The 18,404-nt window shown below is 36.1% G+C and overlaps 1 protein-coding gene across 2 annotated transcripts; it reads left to right on the plus strand.

The window, feature by feature from the left end:
- The first annotated feature begins 267 nt into the window (after nt 1-267).
- On the plus strand, nt 268-18,171 carry DNAlig1 (DNA ligase 1). Of its 2 annotated transcripts, XM_019053208.2 has the most exons (17): nt 268-420; nt 2,277-2,468; nt 2,875-3,056; nt 3,214-3,477; nt 5,068-5,343; nt 6,596-6,916; nt 7,814-7,982; nt 8,999-9,209; nt 10,070-10,255; nt 10,587-10,715; nt 12,762-12,901; nt 13,455-13,656; nt 14,117-14,323; nt 14,651-14,867; nt 15,699-16,132; nt 16,681-16,773; nt 17,785-18,171. In XM_019053208.2, the coding sequence occupies exons 1-17, from the start codon at nt 359-361 to the stop codon at nt 17,866-17,868; spliced, it is 3,369 nt and encodes a 1,122-aa protein (XP_018908753.2). In that variant the 5' UTR covers nt 268-358; the 3' UTR covers nt 17,869-18,171. The 2 variants fall into 2 exon arrangements, with proteins under 2 accessions (XP_018908753.2, XP_018908755.2); XM_019053210.2 differs by lacking the exon at nt 5,068-5,343.
- Nucleotides 18,172-18,404: the final 233 nt, after the last annotated feature.

Genomic DNA, 18,404 nt, shown 5'->3' on the forward strand with positions numbered 1-18,404 from the left:
TTGCGCCAAAATTCTTAGTTTTTTATGTTCTTTCAAATGAGGTATCACAAGATAGGGGTTATCATTTGAAAAAAAAAAGTTAGGGGCCCCCGCTTTCCCGGAGGGGGGCCACAATTTTGACACCCCCCCCCCCCCCCTAAAGATGGTCCTCTTTGACATTGGAGCATTCCCAAAGTTTCATTTTACTGACTCAAACCGTTCAAAAGTTAGAAGGGGGGGGGGGGGGGCTGGACTTTTGGAACATCCTGTATTTGGTGGTTTCTCGCAGTTGTTGACTATACTGTCTTGGCGGGAAATTCTAGGATAATTTTGGAATCGTGGACTTGCAACCCTGATTTCAAATTGCGTAAGTGAGGTTATGTTTATGCATTTTCGCGCCCTTCTACAAGTTTCGCCTAAAATGGCACAACGGAGTATAACGTAAGTAATTTATTAATTTCTTATCATTTAATAAGACAAGTTTAACTCTAATTTATAACGACCTCACCACTACGTTCCTACTGAATTGTCTATTTTTTCGGTGGCACATCAATTCTCCTTCATTGTTCGGGTCTCCTCCATCACCTAGGGACTGCACCTCTGCGAAAATTGTTTCATCACTAATATCATTTCCTCATCACACCAAATGACGGATTTACTGGAGACAGTTTGTCTTCTCTTTTCATCAGCATTACCATTCGTCATTCACCCAAACTTTTCCATAAGGAAGGAAGCCCCTATTAGGTAACATCTCTGTTGCGCCTTCACCGTGCCAATCCAGTTCTTGGCCAATTCTTATGCTCTATGCAGCATATTGCAAGGCTAAAGGGATGCAGTGAATACGTACCCCTGAAGGACTGGCCCATCAGGTAGCGCATGCTGGTCCAATAGGAGATGGATCTGGAGACAGGGCCACTGCTCAACTGCTGCAGCCTGATCTTTGAAATTTTTTGTTTGTCAAGTGGAAGTGGATGACATAGGTTAAACGGTGAAGGGAGATTGGTCGCCTATGTCTTATCGTTGCTTTGTAGGGTGAAATGGATGACATACTGTCGGATACTCAAGAGGTGCCTTTAGTTCGTTGTCCATTCCAATCGACAAAGTAACGATTAGACATAGCCGACCAATCACGCTTCGCCATTTAACCTATGTCATCCATTTCCACCCGACAGACACAAAATTTCAACAGTCAGGCTCCTGCCAAGTAATGGGTTTGAGAGACTCTCCCGCATGTCCTGGTTTGCTCATATGTAATGGGTGAAGCCCTGAGAGTATGGAGAAACATTCTCAAATCTTTTTTCCAACTCCTGCTTCTACTGTGTTTTAGTGGCAGGAGAGTGTAAGCTTTGAAGGATAACATGTAAAAACTAGGGGGAAGAATGGGAAACAAAACACCCAGACGTTTCGGCTCAGAACTTAACCATTTTCAGTCGGAAAAATAAGTAATAAATAAACAAATTCGGAGGAAAAAAAACTGAAACCTACGAAATAATGGTGGAGATTTGAAAAGAACAACCCGAAGAAGGTCTTGGGTATTTCAAGAATTTGTTGTTTAAATTCCAGCCACCATCTTGTAGGTTTCAGGGGGTTTTTTTTTCGAATTTTTTTGTTTTGCCTATTTCTTCGACTGTCAAAGGCTCAGTTCTGAGCCGAAGCTGAAGTCAAAATTAATCCACCACTGGATCCTATCCCAATTGATGCTATTAGCGGCAACATCATCATAGGGATTCTCCATTATATCAAATCGGATCCAAACAATAACATTGGCATAACCTCTTTCAATGCTACCAATGCAAAAAACACATATATATATATATATATCTTCTCTGTGACATGCCACTAATAGCGTCTATAGGGACTGTGAAACAATCAGAGTTAAAAATTGCCACTGGACCTGTTCCTCACAAGCAGTTTGGCTAGTGCTTCATAAATATGCAGAGCCAAACCCAACAAACCCTCTTAATTACAGAATTTGGCATTCCTTCTCCATGCGAAGTTGAAGCTCAGCTTATAGTTTTTATCTGTTGTCTGAATTCATATCTCTCTCTAAACTTTAAAATTTCTCTGAGATAAATGCACTCAGCACAAATAGAAATACCCACGAAGTAATCAAGTTTCATGAAAATAGACACGAGATATTAAGTTTTTCATTCTTAGTAGAAAACTCACACTGAAGCCCAACTTGATACACCAACAGGCTACCAAGATTGACAGCTCTTATTCTGGAAGTTAGAATTCTTTAAAGATGCCAATTCAAAAGTATTTCATCATGTACTCTTTTTTTCCATGTTTCACAGGTCTTTCTTTACGAAAAGCCCTGTGGCCTCTAAAAAACCAGTTGTAGCATCTTTTGGAAGTGATTCTCCCAAAAAATCAAATGGAACTGCCATAGAGGACTCGCCAATAAAAGCTACCACCAAAAGAAAGAGGGTTGCCGCAATTGAAAGTGACAGCGAAGATGAGGCAAAGCCTGGACCCTCCTCAAGAAGGTATTTTTTTTCTTATTTCATTCATTATTTGAGACATTTTTTTAAAAATTCCAGCTTGAAAGGTACTCCGAGTTTAAAAATTCTCTTGATCCTACTACACTTTATATTCAAAATTCCACATGTTGACATTTTCGTCTGGAAATTCTACAACCAGTCCAAGCAACTACCAAGGTTCGGTTAGCAAAGCGCGTTGAGTAGATCATACAATTGCAAGTTAAACTTTCTTAATATGTAGTCGATTAGACAATGCATTGTTGATCAGCATTGATTGTCAATGATAGTAATGCACTGCAGTTGTCGATCACCTGCAATGCTACTAAATTTTCATATCCATGCTATGAAATGCTTTTGTTTCATTTTTAATAAGCGCACAATATCTTTCATCTGTAAATCTTGCTTTTCACAGCTCTCCTGTCAGTAAGAAGGTAGCTCAAGATAAGAAGGAAGAGTCTCCAGAACCGTCTTCTTCAAAATCAGTGAAAAATGTCACAGACAAGTCTCCCAGAAAATCATCTCCTGCCTCTACGCCGGCTGAGACACAGGAGAAAACCTCAAAATCGCCACTTTCAACTTATGAACGAAAAACAGGTGAGTAATTCAGAATATTCTCTTTTTCCAAGGAACAAAAAAGAATTGTGCAAATTTTAATGTCATCATTGTAATTAGGCGTCTTTTTTTAATTGTTTTTATTGTAAACCTTCAGAAATGTTTCATGCAAGTTGATTTTTTATTTTTTGTTCTACAGCAAATGTTAAAAAGTACAAAGGACCTGGTCTCCTGCCTGGAATTGCGAAAGTTTTGGAAGAAGCGAGGAAGAAAGATGAAGCTTTATCAAAAACCTTTGATGCGTTGAAAAACTCACCAGCCACTGAGGACGCTCCTAGTAGTGCAGCACAAGATGCTCTGATGAGTGATGTGAAAGAGAAAACTAATATTCCAAAAGATAATGATAAAACTGTTAAAGCAGAGGAGGAAGTTTCAGATGAAGAAAATGTTTCAAAAGTCGATAGTAAGTCCGAAAATTTAAGATACTTTATCGTTGTAACATTAGTCACAATTATCATGTCTGATAAGTTGTTTTTCTGGTAATCGGGAACCAAAACCTATTATTGTACGATCATATCTGGCTTCAGAAAAGTTCTGTATGAGGCACTTTTCACAATTCAGTATTTATTAAAAGGACCTTTCAGGGTGCATACAAGTCCGGAAATAGTACTGATTTTTTAAGGGCGGTCCGAAAGTACTGGAAATGTGTGGAAATTCCGTTAGAAGGTGCGGAATTTTTCATTTTTGTGGCAACATGAGAGAGAAATTCAAAATTTTGAAATTTTTCGAATTTCGTCAAATGGAGGTACTGAAAAAGTACTGAATTTTTCCGTTGAGGAGGTACTGAATTTCTAGGGAATGTACTGAAATAGCACTGTAAAAGTACTGATTTTTGACCAGCCTGTTTTAGTAGACACCCTGCCTTTGGAAACTTTTGCTGAAGTTTCAATGAGAATTCTTCCATGAGTAATATTGTTCAAAAATCTCGAGGAGTGATTTTATGCTATAAATATCTATGTTTTACTTTGGCAAAAATTTTAATTTTTTCTACATCATCAACAAGCATAATTTTGATGTTTTCTTCCACAGGAAACACTGAAACACCAGGAATCTTTCCAAGATTTCTTTTTGAGTGTGGTTTTCTCATAAAGTAAATAAATAACAAGATAAAAACACTTCAAATGCAGCCTCAAAACTTTTAAATAACAGGATACTTAAACAGTGCTGGGTTGACACTATTCAAAGGGAATTCAAATGGGGAAATTATAATGCAAGAAATCACAAAATAAATATTTTTGGAAACCTAAATCTTAATTCTTTGCCCTCAAAATGAGGGTTACTGGTTTGGCAACCCCTCTTTTACTGTAGTTGAAATTTTTTTTGAGAAACTACCGCTGAATATTTTATTTCAACCTGACGCCTCACAGAATCTTGAACCTCCTTATAAAATTTCTCAATAAGTTAAAGTTAAAAAGGAACACAAGCTATAAACTTCTCTTAAATTGTTTATTATATTGAACTAAATAATGTAAAAAAGTTAAGAAACTGCACAAGATGGTAAGTTAGTAATGATGGCAGTCGGATTTCTCCCAATCACAATGCCTATACTATCAGTGGCCCCTGAGCAAGTATCATAATATGTCAAGTCAAATCTTGTTTAAATCAATTCTCACCAATTGTTCTATGCGCATTCATTCACCAATCGATCGAGTGATAAATAATGATTTTTGAGAGTAAAGGCATGAGGAATCCATTTCTGATTGGCTCCTGTAATTAAGCCTCCACGGTGTCACAAACGGGAATAAAGATAACATTTTCACAGAATCTAAAGATGATAACCTGGAATGGACCGAGGAATTATGGGTACGTCAGAAAAAAAACAGAATGAGAAAGGTAACAGAGGAATGGAATTCAGGTATAAGTTGATCAATGATGATGAAAAATGTTCTATCTGTATAATCGTATTCCGGCTTGTGATATCTGTAATCCGACTTGTCTTAACTCTCCTTATTAAGGGACTCTAGTCTGCTCTATCAATAGATTTCTTTTCCAGAAACATGGACTGAATATGAGAAAGAGCTCGATGAAAATTTTGAACTCATGCAAAAAGCACGCAAAGCGTTACATTCCTACAACAGGAAGAATGATATCGCCTGTGCCAAATTGATGGCAGGCTCATTGTCAGACAAAGATTACCAGCCAAATGATGCAGAAGAGGTTGCCATCTTAGATTATGTCACAGATAGGATTTTGGGGAAGAAGTGTAAGGCGGACATAGCCGCTATGGCATTCATTGAACCTCGGAATTCCTTAGATAGACTCCTCTGTGGTATGTCCCCAAGATGAAAATTTTATACAATCAACTCAACCATCTCAATGAATAACTGTCTCCTTTTTTCAACCAAGTTTAATGTATATATTTCTCCATTCTCATAGTTGCTTTGTAGGAAGCATTATCACAGGTGTGCAGAAAGTTCTTAGCCCTTTCGTTTTTTAAACTGTCCTTCTCATTTTGAAAATTCCTATTCCCCCCAAAGTTTAAATTCAATGACCTCTGATCTTGTCCTTTATTCAAAAATTGCCGGAATTGTGTGAGGAACATGTAGATTTAACGCTATTTTGAGCTGCCCTTTCCAATTTCCCACAGCTTTCCCAATATTTTTACCCGACCTCTATAGGATCATGATCACATGATTGAGAAGTTTCTGCACTCCTGCATTATCGATTTGTAATAAGCATCTTTTTCACTCTATGTAGGATAAAAGTACTAAGTTTAAATGATGCATTAGCCAACAATGTTATGTTTTAAAGTTACTGTGTATACTCTATTTCTCTTTGTATCAGCCCAGTATCATGGCTTTAATGTGTTAATACTATAGAATTTTTGTAACCATTCATATTATCGCTTAATGTGGTCTATAATGGCATATTTGTCTAGGTTAAAAAGTGTCATCTTGGTAAGTGTTAGTTACCTCCAGAAAGTATTCGCCAGCTCTATCCTCTAATAATATAGTAATAATTAAAGTTCTTCTCATTCCTCTTAAGTTTACAGTAGAATATTGACAGGACAAATTTTTTTATTCAAATAAATATTTTAGGTAGAGAATCAAAATTTTCTCGGGAAATTTGAAAGAATGGATTATGCCAAATAAAAAAGATTTTATTTCTTTTGATCAGAAACAGCAGGTGATATATCAACGGCCAAAGTGGGATATCATGTCTCCTAATGGGGTGTTTTGAAAATTTCGCTCCTATTTTATTTTTTCTAAGAAAAGCAAGCCAATTTTATAGCTTGAAATTTATGCAAAATATTCTGCGTGCAGGGACAGAAAACGAAGGAAGGATTCCAGAAATTGTGTCTACTTGTTTCCCTCGGAAAAAATAAATTATGACAAGAAGTCTGCAACTTCTCAAACGAAGATACGTGGTTTCGCTTTTTAGCCATTGATATCCTTAATTATCACATTCTAACTGTGTTTTTCAAGTCAGTCCTATATGACTCTTTATTTTACCAATTTTGCAGAGTTATGAAAAAGTATCTAAAGCTCGAATCTCACCGCCTCTTCAATTTTTTTTTTTAGGTATAGATGAAGCTGCATCTAAATTAAAAAGTCCTCAGAGCAGCAGCAAAAAAGGAGCATCAACGCCTAAGACTACATCTGCTAAAACATCAAAAACCAAAACTTCGTCCACAAAGAAGGTATCTAAAACAAAGGCGGAGAGTGCTAAAAGACGTAAGCCTGGAGAAACAATTGCTGACAAGCAGAAGCGGCTGAAGGAAGAAAAAGAGGAAAAGAAGGAAGAAGAAAAAGAGAATAAATCTGAAAAGGATGAGGATGACAAGGCTGGTAAAGAAGAGACAAAGAACAGCAAAACTCCCAAAAAAATGCATAGCTTTTTTGGTAAGTGTAACTTTTGCAATGCTTCTCATGATAAACCTTGAGAAATATGAATGACTTTTCAAAAATTTACTTTGCTGGAGAGAAAGTGCAGTTTTCTCAAATTTCATCATAAAAATTTTAATGAGTGTGTTTCCACATCCAAACTCTTTTCGACCCCTCCAATTTCACATGGAGTTTTTACAGACTTGCTTACGTAATACAGGTAAAGTTCATGATGAAGAATGTCCGCTCACATTATCATTTTCTTTAAAGGATTATTTTAATCTCGCCTTTAAAGCTTTCTATTAACATTAAAAATTTTAAATTTGTATTTTGAAACCGGGCTGATCACTGACCACCGCTCCAACGCCTGCGTATTAGAACTTCTTCCTTGTTTTTTCTTCAGTTCTCAATTTCCATCCTCTCCTCGAGTTTAACTCTTCAAGTAATTGGACCAATAAAAAAATTTGCTAAACATGATCAAATTTTTGAGTATGATCCAACATTCCAACAGAGGTGTAAATTCTTCTGAGCCACACAGTTCTGCCCAATTATGGAAATACCCCAAAAACTGAGGAGGCTCAGAAATTTCTTTCTTCTTTTTTTGGTTGATGATCTTTGTCTTTTGCGTAATCATTAAATTCTAGCACACATCTTTCCTTGAAATGCAATTCCAAAAGCTGATACCTATTTTACTTTTATGTGGAAATGCAGCATGTTCAAAAAATGTAACAATATTTTATGAAGCATGTTGTGTTAACTTTTTTCCAAAATGTGGAAGCCTTGAATAATTTGTACTCCTGCATTCCAAGATCATGTTTCATGATTGAACCATACAATGGAAATTGCTGGCATCCAGCCAGGCCTGATGCCAACAATTGACTTTTCTGTTATTGCAACTTGTCCACCCTATTTCAGCTCCCAAAGGAGGTGGCAAAGAATCTGAACAGAAAGACTCCTCAGCTGAAACTTCTCCACAAGGCAAAGGAGCCACCTTAGTATCAACCAAAATTCCTGGTGCTAATTACGATCCATCAAAGGAAAAATATCATCCAATCGATGACGCAACTTGGAAACAGAATGAAAAGTAAGAGAACCACAATTGAAGAGATTTCTACTCAACCAAAATATTAATACTAACTGTTACTTCAGTGCACATGGATGGCCAAAGTGGAAAGCCACATATCTCTGTTTGCAACATTGTAGACTTCTTGTCATACTTAATTTTTTCCTCAGAAATCTAGTCAGCACAATTTATTGAAAACTTTCTTAATTTTCCCTATTCTGCTAGCAGAATCTCCTGTATATATTTTAAGCCATGAAGTTGGTTTGTTTCTCTTCGGAAAAATAAAATAAAAGTCGAAATTTTGAAACACTGAGATAGAAATATTTGGTTTTGCTTTTTGGCCATTGATATTCAGTATTGAGGCACCATCATGAAAGTCATCATGAAAGTGTAACATTACAACAAAAATGTTAAAAAAAACAAGATAACAATTGATCATAATATTAACCAACAATAACATCACTTAGTGCGAATTGTCATCCTTAAAATCTGTTAACCGAAGAAATGGTTAAAAAACAAAAAGTCATCAGGTAACCATCCAAAAAAGACAATGTGCATACCATAACAATAAAAGAGTTTTCTATTTAAGTTAAAGGGGTCCAAAAAGTTCAAGAAATTCAGAATGTTTCAATCCCTTCTTTAACTACTAAAAACATTTCCTTATTTTTTCAAATTTTTCAATGTGATAACTTATCTATTCTCTTCTTTTATCGTAAACCACTATCTCTCTTTTTTCATGCTGAGTTCCAAAAATACTTCTTGAACCCTCAAAAGGGTCCAAGTCAAACATCAGAAGAATTCGAACTATTTTTGAGAGCTACTTACATCCAATTTTTCCCTGCAAATTTCACTTTTTACTCTCTCGCTCCCCTAGTTGTACCCATGTGAAGTTCTAGTTCAAGGTTTAGGAAACAAAGGTTATAGTTAAATTTTGTTGCAGATCCATGTATCCTTATGTCCCATGGACATCAGTCTCTTACATCCGAGTCTCATCCACCGAACACTCCTAATATTTTTCTGCTTTCTTTACTTCACAGAGTTCCTTATATGGCCCTTGCTTGTACATTAACTGCTATCGAAGGAGTCTCTGCAAGACTGAAAATGATCAGTATACTAGCCAACTATTTCCGATCTGTGATTGTCCTCTCTCCAGAAGACCTTTTGCCTAGTGTTTACATGTGTTTGAATCAACTCGGGCCAGCTTATGCTGGCATCGAACTTGGAGTTGCGGAAAGTTATTTAATGAAGGTAAAAATTTATCTAAAACTGATTAGTTAAAACAATGCCATTTCAGTGGCAGACATCAAATCTAGAATTAATTAAAGAAACCTCTGGCATCCCATGAAGAAGTCCTCTAAAATCAATGAAAAGAAAAAATGAGAATCATTTTTCTGGTCATTTAAAAATTTTCTAGTTCACATCGGGGAGATTTTTAGTGCTGAGTCCATGAATGACCACTGTTTTTCTGGATTGTTTGGTTTTCCTAGAGAAATCACAATTTCCCCCCAAAACTCCAACTTTTTCAAGGAACTTTTCATTTTCCAGGAAATTGATGCATAATAATGAAAAACTCCCTCTGACAGAGAAGTTTTTCTGCGCAAATGCAAAGCTTATCCAATTATTTTGCCTCACAATGTATGTGAAATGTTTTAATCAGATGTCTCCGTCTATCAGGCTATCTCTGGGCTATCTCCGTCTCTGCGACTGAAGCCAAAAATCCCCTTGGTTTTTCGTATTTTTGAGTTTTCCAAAAATTAGGTAATTTTCGGATCTGATTAAATGTCTCTCTTTGAAAGTTTATTTAATGAAATTGGTAGATGCCGAAAACAGCTGAACTGGCTTTAGCAACAAGAATTAAGTGGTAACAGCCTCAGTAGATACCAGGGAAAATAGTTTCATCATCTTTTTTGATGCAAAGCAACAAGAATTCAGTGGTAACAGCCCCAGTAGATACCAGGGAAAAACGTTTCATAATCTTTTTTAATTCAAAACACTTATCCAAGTTCTACATGACAGTAAATGGACGATGTAAGGCCTTTTATTTTCACTTTTAGCTAAATTATTTACCAAATGTTGCCCCTTTTCATATGTAATTTTTTTCTTTACAGGCTATAGCGCAGTGCACAGGGCGGTCAGTACCTCAGATCAAATCTGACGCAGAGAAATTTGGTGATTTAGGAATCGTCGCTGAACAGAGTCGAAGTAATCAGAGGATGATGTTTCAACCTGCACCTTTAACCGTGAGAGGTGTTTTTGAGAAGAGGAAGGATATTGCTTTAATGACTGGACATGCTGTGAGTATCTACTTAGTTACCACCGATCAACTACTGTCTCTTTCACTGCCCAAAAGCTGAATTTTTTCAGCTCATGGTTGGTGGCAAATTGAGGAAACATGACCTAAAAAAAACATGATTTACCTAAGTCAAAGAAGTTATGACACAAGAGTAGATGAAAAATGGCTCTACTGTAGGAATAGATTTATTTGTAATATGTGCTTGTAATTTGTTTTCTCTTTGCTCTTTATTTTTCAACATTAACTAACAATATGATTTTTTGAACAAATTCCTCAGAATTGAAGTTTTGTGTTAGCAAGGTTATCTTATGTATCCTAATTTATTTTTGCAGACAATGACAAAGAAAATAGATAAAATTCAAAGTATGTTCGTAGCCTGTCGACACACAGAAGCCAGATTTTTAATACGATCATTTGCTGGGAAACTGAGGATTGGCCTAGCTGAACAATCAGTGCTTCAGGTTTGTATCTCTTGCTAATACTGAGGATTCAAAAATTTCATTGTTACCGTTTCCGAGAAAGTCTTTGAAATCATCTAGTGTAAAAATTAATTCTAAGAACAGTATCGAGGAGCATTCAACTATTTTTGGTCTGCTCAACTCCTTACATCATGCCAGGGAGCGAGCAGACCTATGAGAATCAAATATGACCTAATCAGTATTTTCTTTTTCAAACTTCAAGCCAAGTTTGAAATGGCATCAACATAACCGTATGTTGTGTCGATTTTTGGTTGTCTGCAAACTGAAGTCATATGTGTAAAAAAAAGCAGTTGGTATTTTTATCCAAAATATAATTATCAGTATTACATAAATATTCTCACATATTTATCTTAACTTCATGAATAATTCAGAATCTTGTATTAATATTATTTACTACACTAAGCAAAGAAGGTAAAAATGTCATTACTGTTAAAATAATTATAAATATTATCGCTTCTACTTGATCTGGTTCTGATGTGCCTTACTTACCGTGGGAAACATCAGGCCTTCTCTCAACATTGTTAGAATGATTTTGAACTTTTTGGTCTTTTCTCGAGTGTTCCGTTATTTTTTCAAATTATTGAGCCCAAAGAATTTTGTAGATTTTCCTGAAAATCAGGAGAATTTGAAATGACGAATAACCATTTACTAAAAACCGGCGCTCCGCTTCGCTTTGTGTCGGTTTTTGGGGGGGCTTTGCCCCTCCCCAAACCCCCCCAGGACGCGTGCTTTGCGCGTTTTTTTTAGTTTGAGTGTCTGGCCTCAGTTGTTCTGTCTCTTAAGTGACCCGCGCGTCCACCGTGGGAAGAGTGTATTTTCCGAAGGGAGGGGCAGGGGTGGGGAGTTATCAACCTTTGGAGGTTGGATTTACGTTGGAGGCATTGATTATTTGAATAAGGACTTCATGTCGCCAGATTGCAATAACAATCCTCATGTAATGTCTGATATGAAAAAATGTCAACAAACGCTGCGGCAAGCTTGAATGACGATGGATGAATCTCCATAACCCACTGTGCAACAACATTGCCGTCTTGTTCACCAATTATCAGTCTGTAACCCACTGTGCGACAATATAGCCATTGTGTCCACCAATTATCAGTTCATCAGTTCGTGACCCGTTGTACGACAACATTGCCGTCTTATCCACCAATTTTCAGTTCGTGACCCACTGTGCGACAACATTTCTGTCTTGTCCACCAATTTTCAGTTCGTGACCCACTGTGCGACAATATTGCCGTCTTGTCCACCAATTTTCAGGTCGTGACCCACTGTGCGGCTGCCCTCCTCTTTTGCCGCACACCCCCCCGCCTAAAACTTTCAAAGCTCGCCATTTTTAAACGGCTCGACCGATTTCGCTCAAATTCAATACCAGCCCAGAACTAAGTAAGATCTTCCTTCTGTATAAATTTTGGGGGGAAAGCTTTTAATTTACGCGAGTTATTGCGCCCACAAAATTGAACCTCCCTCCACTTCTCGCCCCCACCATTCGAAATGTAATTCTTCGGTCTCCGTTTTTTTTTTCCGCAGAATGTTAGTCCTGTTCCTCTACTTTACATCGCAAAAAGTTTCACCTGGAAATTTTTTAAAATGAGGGAAATATAACCAAGCAAAAATCGGAAAAACCACGATGAGTCGGAAATACATACATAAATAAACAGATATATATATATATATATGTATATATACAAACATGAATTCAAACGGCATGCATATTGGTAATCTACGACCCATGATCGATGCTCATTACATGGTCTTTGGTCCAGGTCTGACATCAGGGGAGAACTCAATAGTGTATTTCCTTTGGAAAATACACTAATATTTCCTTTGGAAAATACACTAAAAGTGTATGAATACCTAAAAATGTTCATCTATTGCGGATGAGGAAGAGAGTATTCTTCGCCCGGGCAATTTACGAAGATGGTTCTAGAATTTTATGCGTGATACGGAAGGCAGCATGCCTTGCATTGACTGTAAAGTTCCTTCCTTTGAAGTGCAAATACAAACAAATAATTGTTTTGAAATTTTCAGGCATTAGCGTCGGCGTGCACAAACACACCTCCAAATCAAGAATATCCGCCAGAAAAAATATCCGTTGCCCAGAAAATATCACCTGAAGCATTCAAAGAACTTGTCGAAGAAGAGGCTCAAGTCCTCAAAACTACATACTGGTATGTTACCCATTCCTTATTTGTAAAAACATCACTGAAAAATGAAGGAAAAGAAGCTTTTTGGGATAGACCAGACTTTTACGATGCTACAGCCAAGGAATACCAGGAAAACAGGGAAATTTCAGGGAATTTTGAAAAGTCAAGGAAAATGACATAGTAGAGAGAAATTGTGAGGCCACTTTCATTTGCGTTCTAAGATGAGTTTGATGTTTGGAAGAACAAATTTTGCCTGAAAACTAGTTCAAATTTTGTCTTTTTAACCACCTGGCAAATCTTCAATTGTCAGGAAATTTTATCAAAATGTGTTAGAGAAATCAAGGGAATTCATTTTCTAAATTCCGTTGCAACCCTGAATGTTGAGGCAGGGGTGTAGGAACCTCTTGACCATGCCAGAATGGCTATTTTGCATGGTTGTACGAAGGAATGAGAAGGTCATGAAAAACAGTTCCATCGCGTCTCAATTTTTTAACTTCGTATTTACATAATTTAGGAGGTGTTGTCAACTTACCGTAGTTTGTGTTTTTGTTAATTGATATTCTTTCTCTTTTTCCAGTGAGTGTCCAAATTATGACATGATAATTCCTGTTATTCTTAAACACGGTATCAAAGCTCTACCGGAACACTGCAAATTAACCCCTGGAATTCCGCTGAAACCTATGTTGGCTCAACCTACCAAAGGTGCTAGTGAAGTACTCACCCGCTTTGAAGGACTCAAGTTCACATGTGAATACAAGTATGATGGAGAAAGAGCCCAGGTATTCTTTCGCTCGTCAAGGCAAAGTTTTTTTTTTTCTTTTTTTCATAGTATAACATTTTTAGTCACGAGTGACAGTATAATGTGTAACTTTAAACACTTACAGACAACGTTATGCTCATTTCCTGAGATAGAAAATCGAAGTAAAAATCAATCATTTCAGGTTCTTTGAGGGAACAAAAAGTAAATATAGTTAAAAATCATTTCATATTGTTTATCTGTTGCTGTCAACATTACAAAAATTGCAACCAAGTGCATAAATCTAAATTGTAATTTTTAGTAGCATTCATTTGAATATTTTAACATTGATCTCTTAAGCTCCCTTGAGAGGATAGGATCAAGGAACATTTGAATCGCAATCTCATGATTGAAGATCTACTGTGTGCACATGCGTCATGCAGTGGCACATATTCTAGTCTTAAGCGTAGAATAGCTATTCATCAAAATCTATCTGATTTCAGATTCACTTACAAGAAGATGGCAAAATTAGTATTTACAGTCGGAATCAAGAAAACAACACATCAAAATATCCAGACATCATATCAAGGCTGAAGGCAGCCTTGGGTCCTGAAGTCAAATCGTGTGTCCTAGACACAGAGTCGGTAGCATGGGATAGAGAAAATAAGAAAATTATGCCTTTCCAAGTACTTAGTACACGTAAAAAGAAGGTATGACTCGTTATTCATTTTTTACAATTTCTTTTAAGTTATTTTCTATCGAAATTTCTATCACTGAAGTTAGCTTCCCTCTGAAAAAATAAAAAACAGAACTTTTGCAACATTGCAATTGAGGTACATGTTTCTAAGTTTGGTCATCAATTTTTGAATATCTGGATAATCTTTGAAATGCCTAAGAATATAAACAGTCAGAGGCTCATCTGAAAATAGACATGTTTGCTTTTGATGACCCATAGTCCGTCATGTATGACCCCTTGAAGCTCTTGTATTTTGATTTTGTTCCTCTAAATTTCCTCCCTAATTTTTTATTTTTTTCAGGATGCTAATGAGGCTGATATCAAAGTTCAAGTTTGTGTATTCATGTTTGATTTGCTGTATTTAAATGGGAAGCCTCTCATTCGAGAACCGTTCATCGAAAGGAGACGATTATTAAGGGAAAATTTTAAAGAGGTCGAAGAGCAGTTTCTTTTCGCAAAGTCATTAGACACTAATGTATTAGAAGAAATGCAAGAATTCCTTGAGGAGTCTGTCAAAGGTAGTCTCTTCATTTGTTTTTCGAATCTTACTGAGAAATTCAGGGTCCAATTTTGCCAGCTTGATCAATATGTAGAGGCCAAAATAGTTTTTTTTTAAATAATTTATGATGAGAACTGGATGTTTTTTGGTATCTTAGAATCCGGCTTTTTTTTAACTGATTACACATTTTTATAACTTTCCTTTACCCAATTCATTCTTTTTTGAAGGGATCCTGATAATATTGTTATCAATCATATAAGTTTGTCAGAGTTCCAGCGTTTTCATAACTTGTCAAACGCAAATATTTAGGCGCCAAGTTTTACCATGAGGCTTATCCAATGCTTGTGCGATGATATGCAGTATGGCAACCTCAATCTCGGAATTTCGGCTCAGCTGTTGCTCCTTGCTACTTTTTGAACAACACAGGGTGGGGAAGGAACACTGCTTGACTGAGAAGCCTGCCAAAACTTTTAAAGTGTGTGATTTGATTCACGTAGACTCTGGTTTTTCTTGTGAGCAGGGTATTCAAATTTTTTGCAACCACTGCAAAATAAATACGTTAATATCTGGGTTAGGAGCTAATGTTGGTTACTTGCGTAAATTAGGTTCCAAATGAAATTTTGAAGAGGAAACATGTATTAGAATGTTTGACTTCATACCTTGTCTAGTGCTTCATCGACCAAACCTGCTCTTCTGAAACAGATTTCCAGAAACCAAGGTCCCTTTTTTATGAGTCGTCACATTGTTGATTGTGGGTTTACTTCTTTATCTTCAACATATCTTCATATCTTATGTAAACTTCTTTCAAACTTTACCTCTAACCCTCATTTTGTATTGTTTTCTGTTCCAGGTAACTGTGAAGGATTAATGGTGAAAACATTAGAAGAAGAGGCAACATATGAAATAGCTAAACGATCAAGAAACTGGTTAAAACTCAAAAAAGATTACCTTGACGGCTGCGGTGATACTTTAGATGTAGTCGTGATCGGTGGATATCTCGGCCGCGGCAAACGGACTGGAGTCTATGGAGGCTTCTTGCTTGCTTGCTACGATGCTGACAACGAAGAATATCAGAGCATATGTAAAATTGGCACCGGTTTCTCGGATGAAATGTTGGTGCAACACTCAGAGTTCCTAAAGAATCACAAGATCCATGAGCCGAAATCCTATTACCGCTATGATTCGTCATTGGAGCCGGATCATTGGTTTGATGCTGTCCAAGTATGGGAAATCAAGTGTGCAGATCTCTCATTATCTCCCATTCATCGAGCAGCAATTGGAATTGTAAGTAACTGTCTGATAAAGAATGGGAAGGGAAGAAAAACTTGTATCAATGTGTTCTTTTTGTTTGGTATCCTAAAATTTTTCAGGAGCGAAGAAAAACTGAGTCAAAGATCTACAAATTCTGGAAAAGTTTAAAATTTTAAAATTTTCGAGAAACCAAATAAATCTAAGTAAGAAATCTGGACAGATTATTTTTCTGTAAGACAATCAATTACCCTAAATCTTAAATAAATGCAGCTCTTGTCAGAATTGATCCGTAATGGAATTTTTTTATTATTTAAGCTCTTGGTCAAAAAAGTTCATTTCCAAAAGACCTCTTCCTTAAAGTTTTCTTACAATAAATTTTTATGAGTAATCATGAATCCCCCCCTCTTCCCCCTAAATAGGGGATGAATAGATTTCATACATAAATAACCTGGAAGGTCAGGGAGTTTCAAATCCAGGGAGATTTATCACGTCAAATATGGTTTCTTTTATTGATACTCCACAGAGTAAATACATTTCCCTAAGGGTTCTATTATTAATTAATTGCTATAATTTTGTGACAGGTTGATCCAGAAAAAGGTATTTCTTTAAGGTTTCCAAGGTTTCTGAGGATCCGTGACGACAAATCAGCTGAAGATGCCACTAATGCTCAGCAGGTAAATGCCTTTTTTAAATTCTTGCCCTCTTTCTTGAAGATGTTTATCTATTAACTAGGGTGCAAGCACCCTCCACCAAGCACTGCTTTGCAGGCCTTTGAGTTAATCTAAATACAATTGACTCATCTAGAGACTATTTTCCATTGATAGTAGCTAAAATAATGAAAATTACCCGGGTAGATCTTTAGAGCGAACTGTGACAAAAAAAGGAACACTTACATTGTCAAATGGAAGAATTTCGCAACTTTATCACCTAATATACAAAAACCGAGATCATATTTCCAAAATCTGAATAGAGCAGGCTCATCTAGAGATCATCTGAGACTTGTCGATGTCAGCAAAAATCATGGATATTGTCTCAGTAGAATGATAAAACAAACTGTGACAAAAAATGAAAGTATAGGGGGTCAGAAAGCTTTTAGTAATGCTTATGCTCCAATAAAGTTAGTAACTCAAGATGTCGCCCTGCCCTCTCTCTTCGTCTCTCATCATGTATGTGTCTGCAGGCCTTAATCCCTCTGCCATTTGGCATGCACCCATCAAACAGGTCTGAATTTCTTTCTTTCTAAAATATTATTTGATATTTTCCCAGATACCTACCTGATCCTTTTCAGGAAAAAAAATGACATCTATTGTCAGTATTTTTATCAAACTCTCTGAAAAATTTTCAAAAAAAACTGATGCCTCATTTCAATTTAATTTTCACATGACATCATGCTGCATTAGATTATCCCATCTTCCTTGAAGGATCGCTTTGTGGCATAATCTGTGAATGTCCTGAAGTTACTTTGCCAATTCTGTAAGTTTAAATGAAAAACAGTCTATTTTAAGGTGTGAATAATCCTCCGGTTGTTCTCGTGTGAATTTTAAAAGTGCTAAGCTAGAACAACCTTTTCTGATTCTTGTTCTTATGAAAAGTAATTGTTTTATTTTAGTGGTGGAAAGTAAGTAGTGGACTATTTTAATTAGTTGTCAGTAATTTTTCTGATCAAAAAATTCTATCTGTTGCAGGTTGCAGATCTGTACAAAAATCAAGATCAAATAAAGAACCAAGAAGGACAGAGTAAAAAAGTTTCAGAGGAAGATTTTTATTAATTCTCATTTGTTATTTTTCGGTTTTCTACCTGAAAAAAGACTGAAAGAAAGTGTGTAAATTTTTTAACTGCAATTGGCCGTAAGTAAAGTTATTTTCAATTTTTTTAACCGTCTCTCATATTTTGCTAATTCAAATTAAATGTTTATGTGTAAATATTTTAACGTCGTTGTTCCGCAAATTCAAGTCATTTTCAAAATTGTTATGAGTATCTCTCATTTTTTGCCCATTCAAATTAAATGTAGTAATTTTCTGTATTTGACATACAAGTATAAATAGTAAAAATAAAAACTTATGAATAGAAATTCCTAAGTGTCTTTTATCTGTACTAGCTCTTATTGCTATCCCCCTTTTTTTCTTTTTCCTTCTTTTGGAAAGTTGATTCAATTTATCATTTGATATATGATAATTTTTAAGGCCTACCTGAACAATTCAAAAAATTTCATAACTCAGATTTGCTTTTCTTTCCATTTGACATCCCATTAGCTGTAAAGATGTACAAAGAGAGATGTGTAAAGTCTGCAAAAATGATAAAACA

Source organism: Bemisia tabaci, chromosome 5, assembly GCF_918797505.1.
Source record: "Bemisia tabaci chromosome 5, PGI_BMITA_v3".
Lineage (NCBI taxonomy): Eukaryota > Metazoa > Arthropoda > Insecta > Hemiptera > Aleyrodidae > Bemisia > Bemisia tabaci.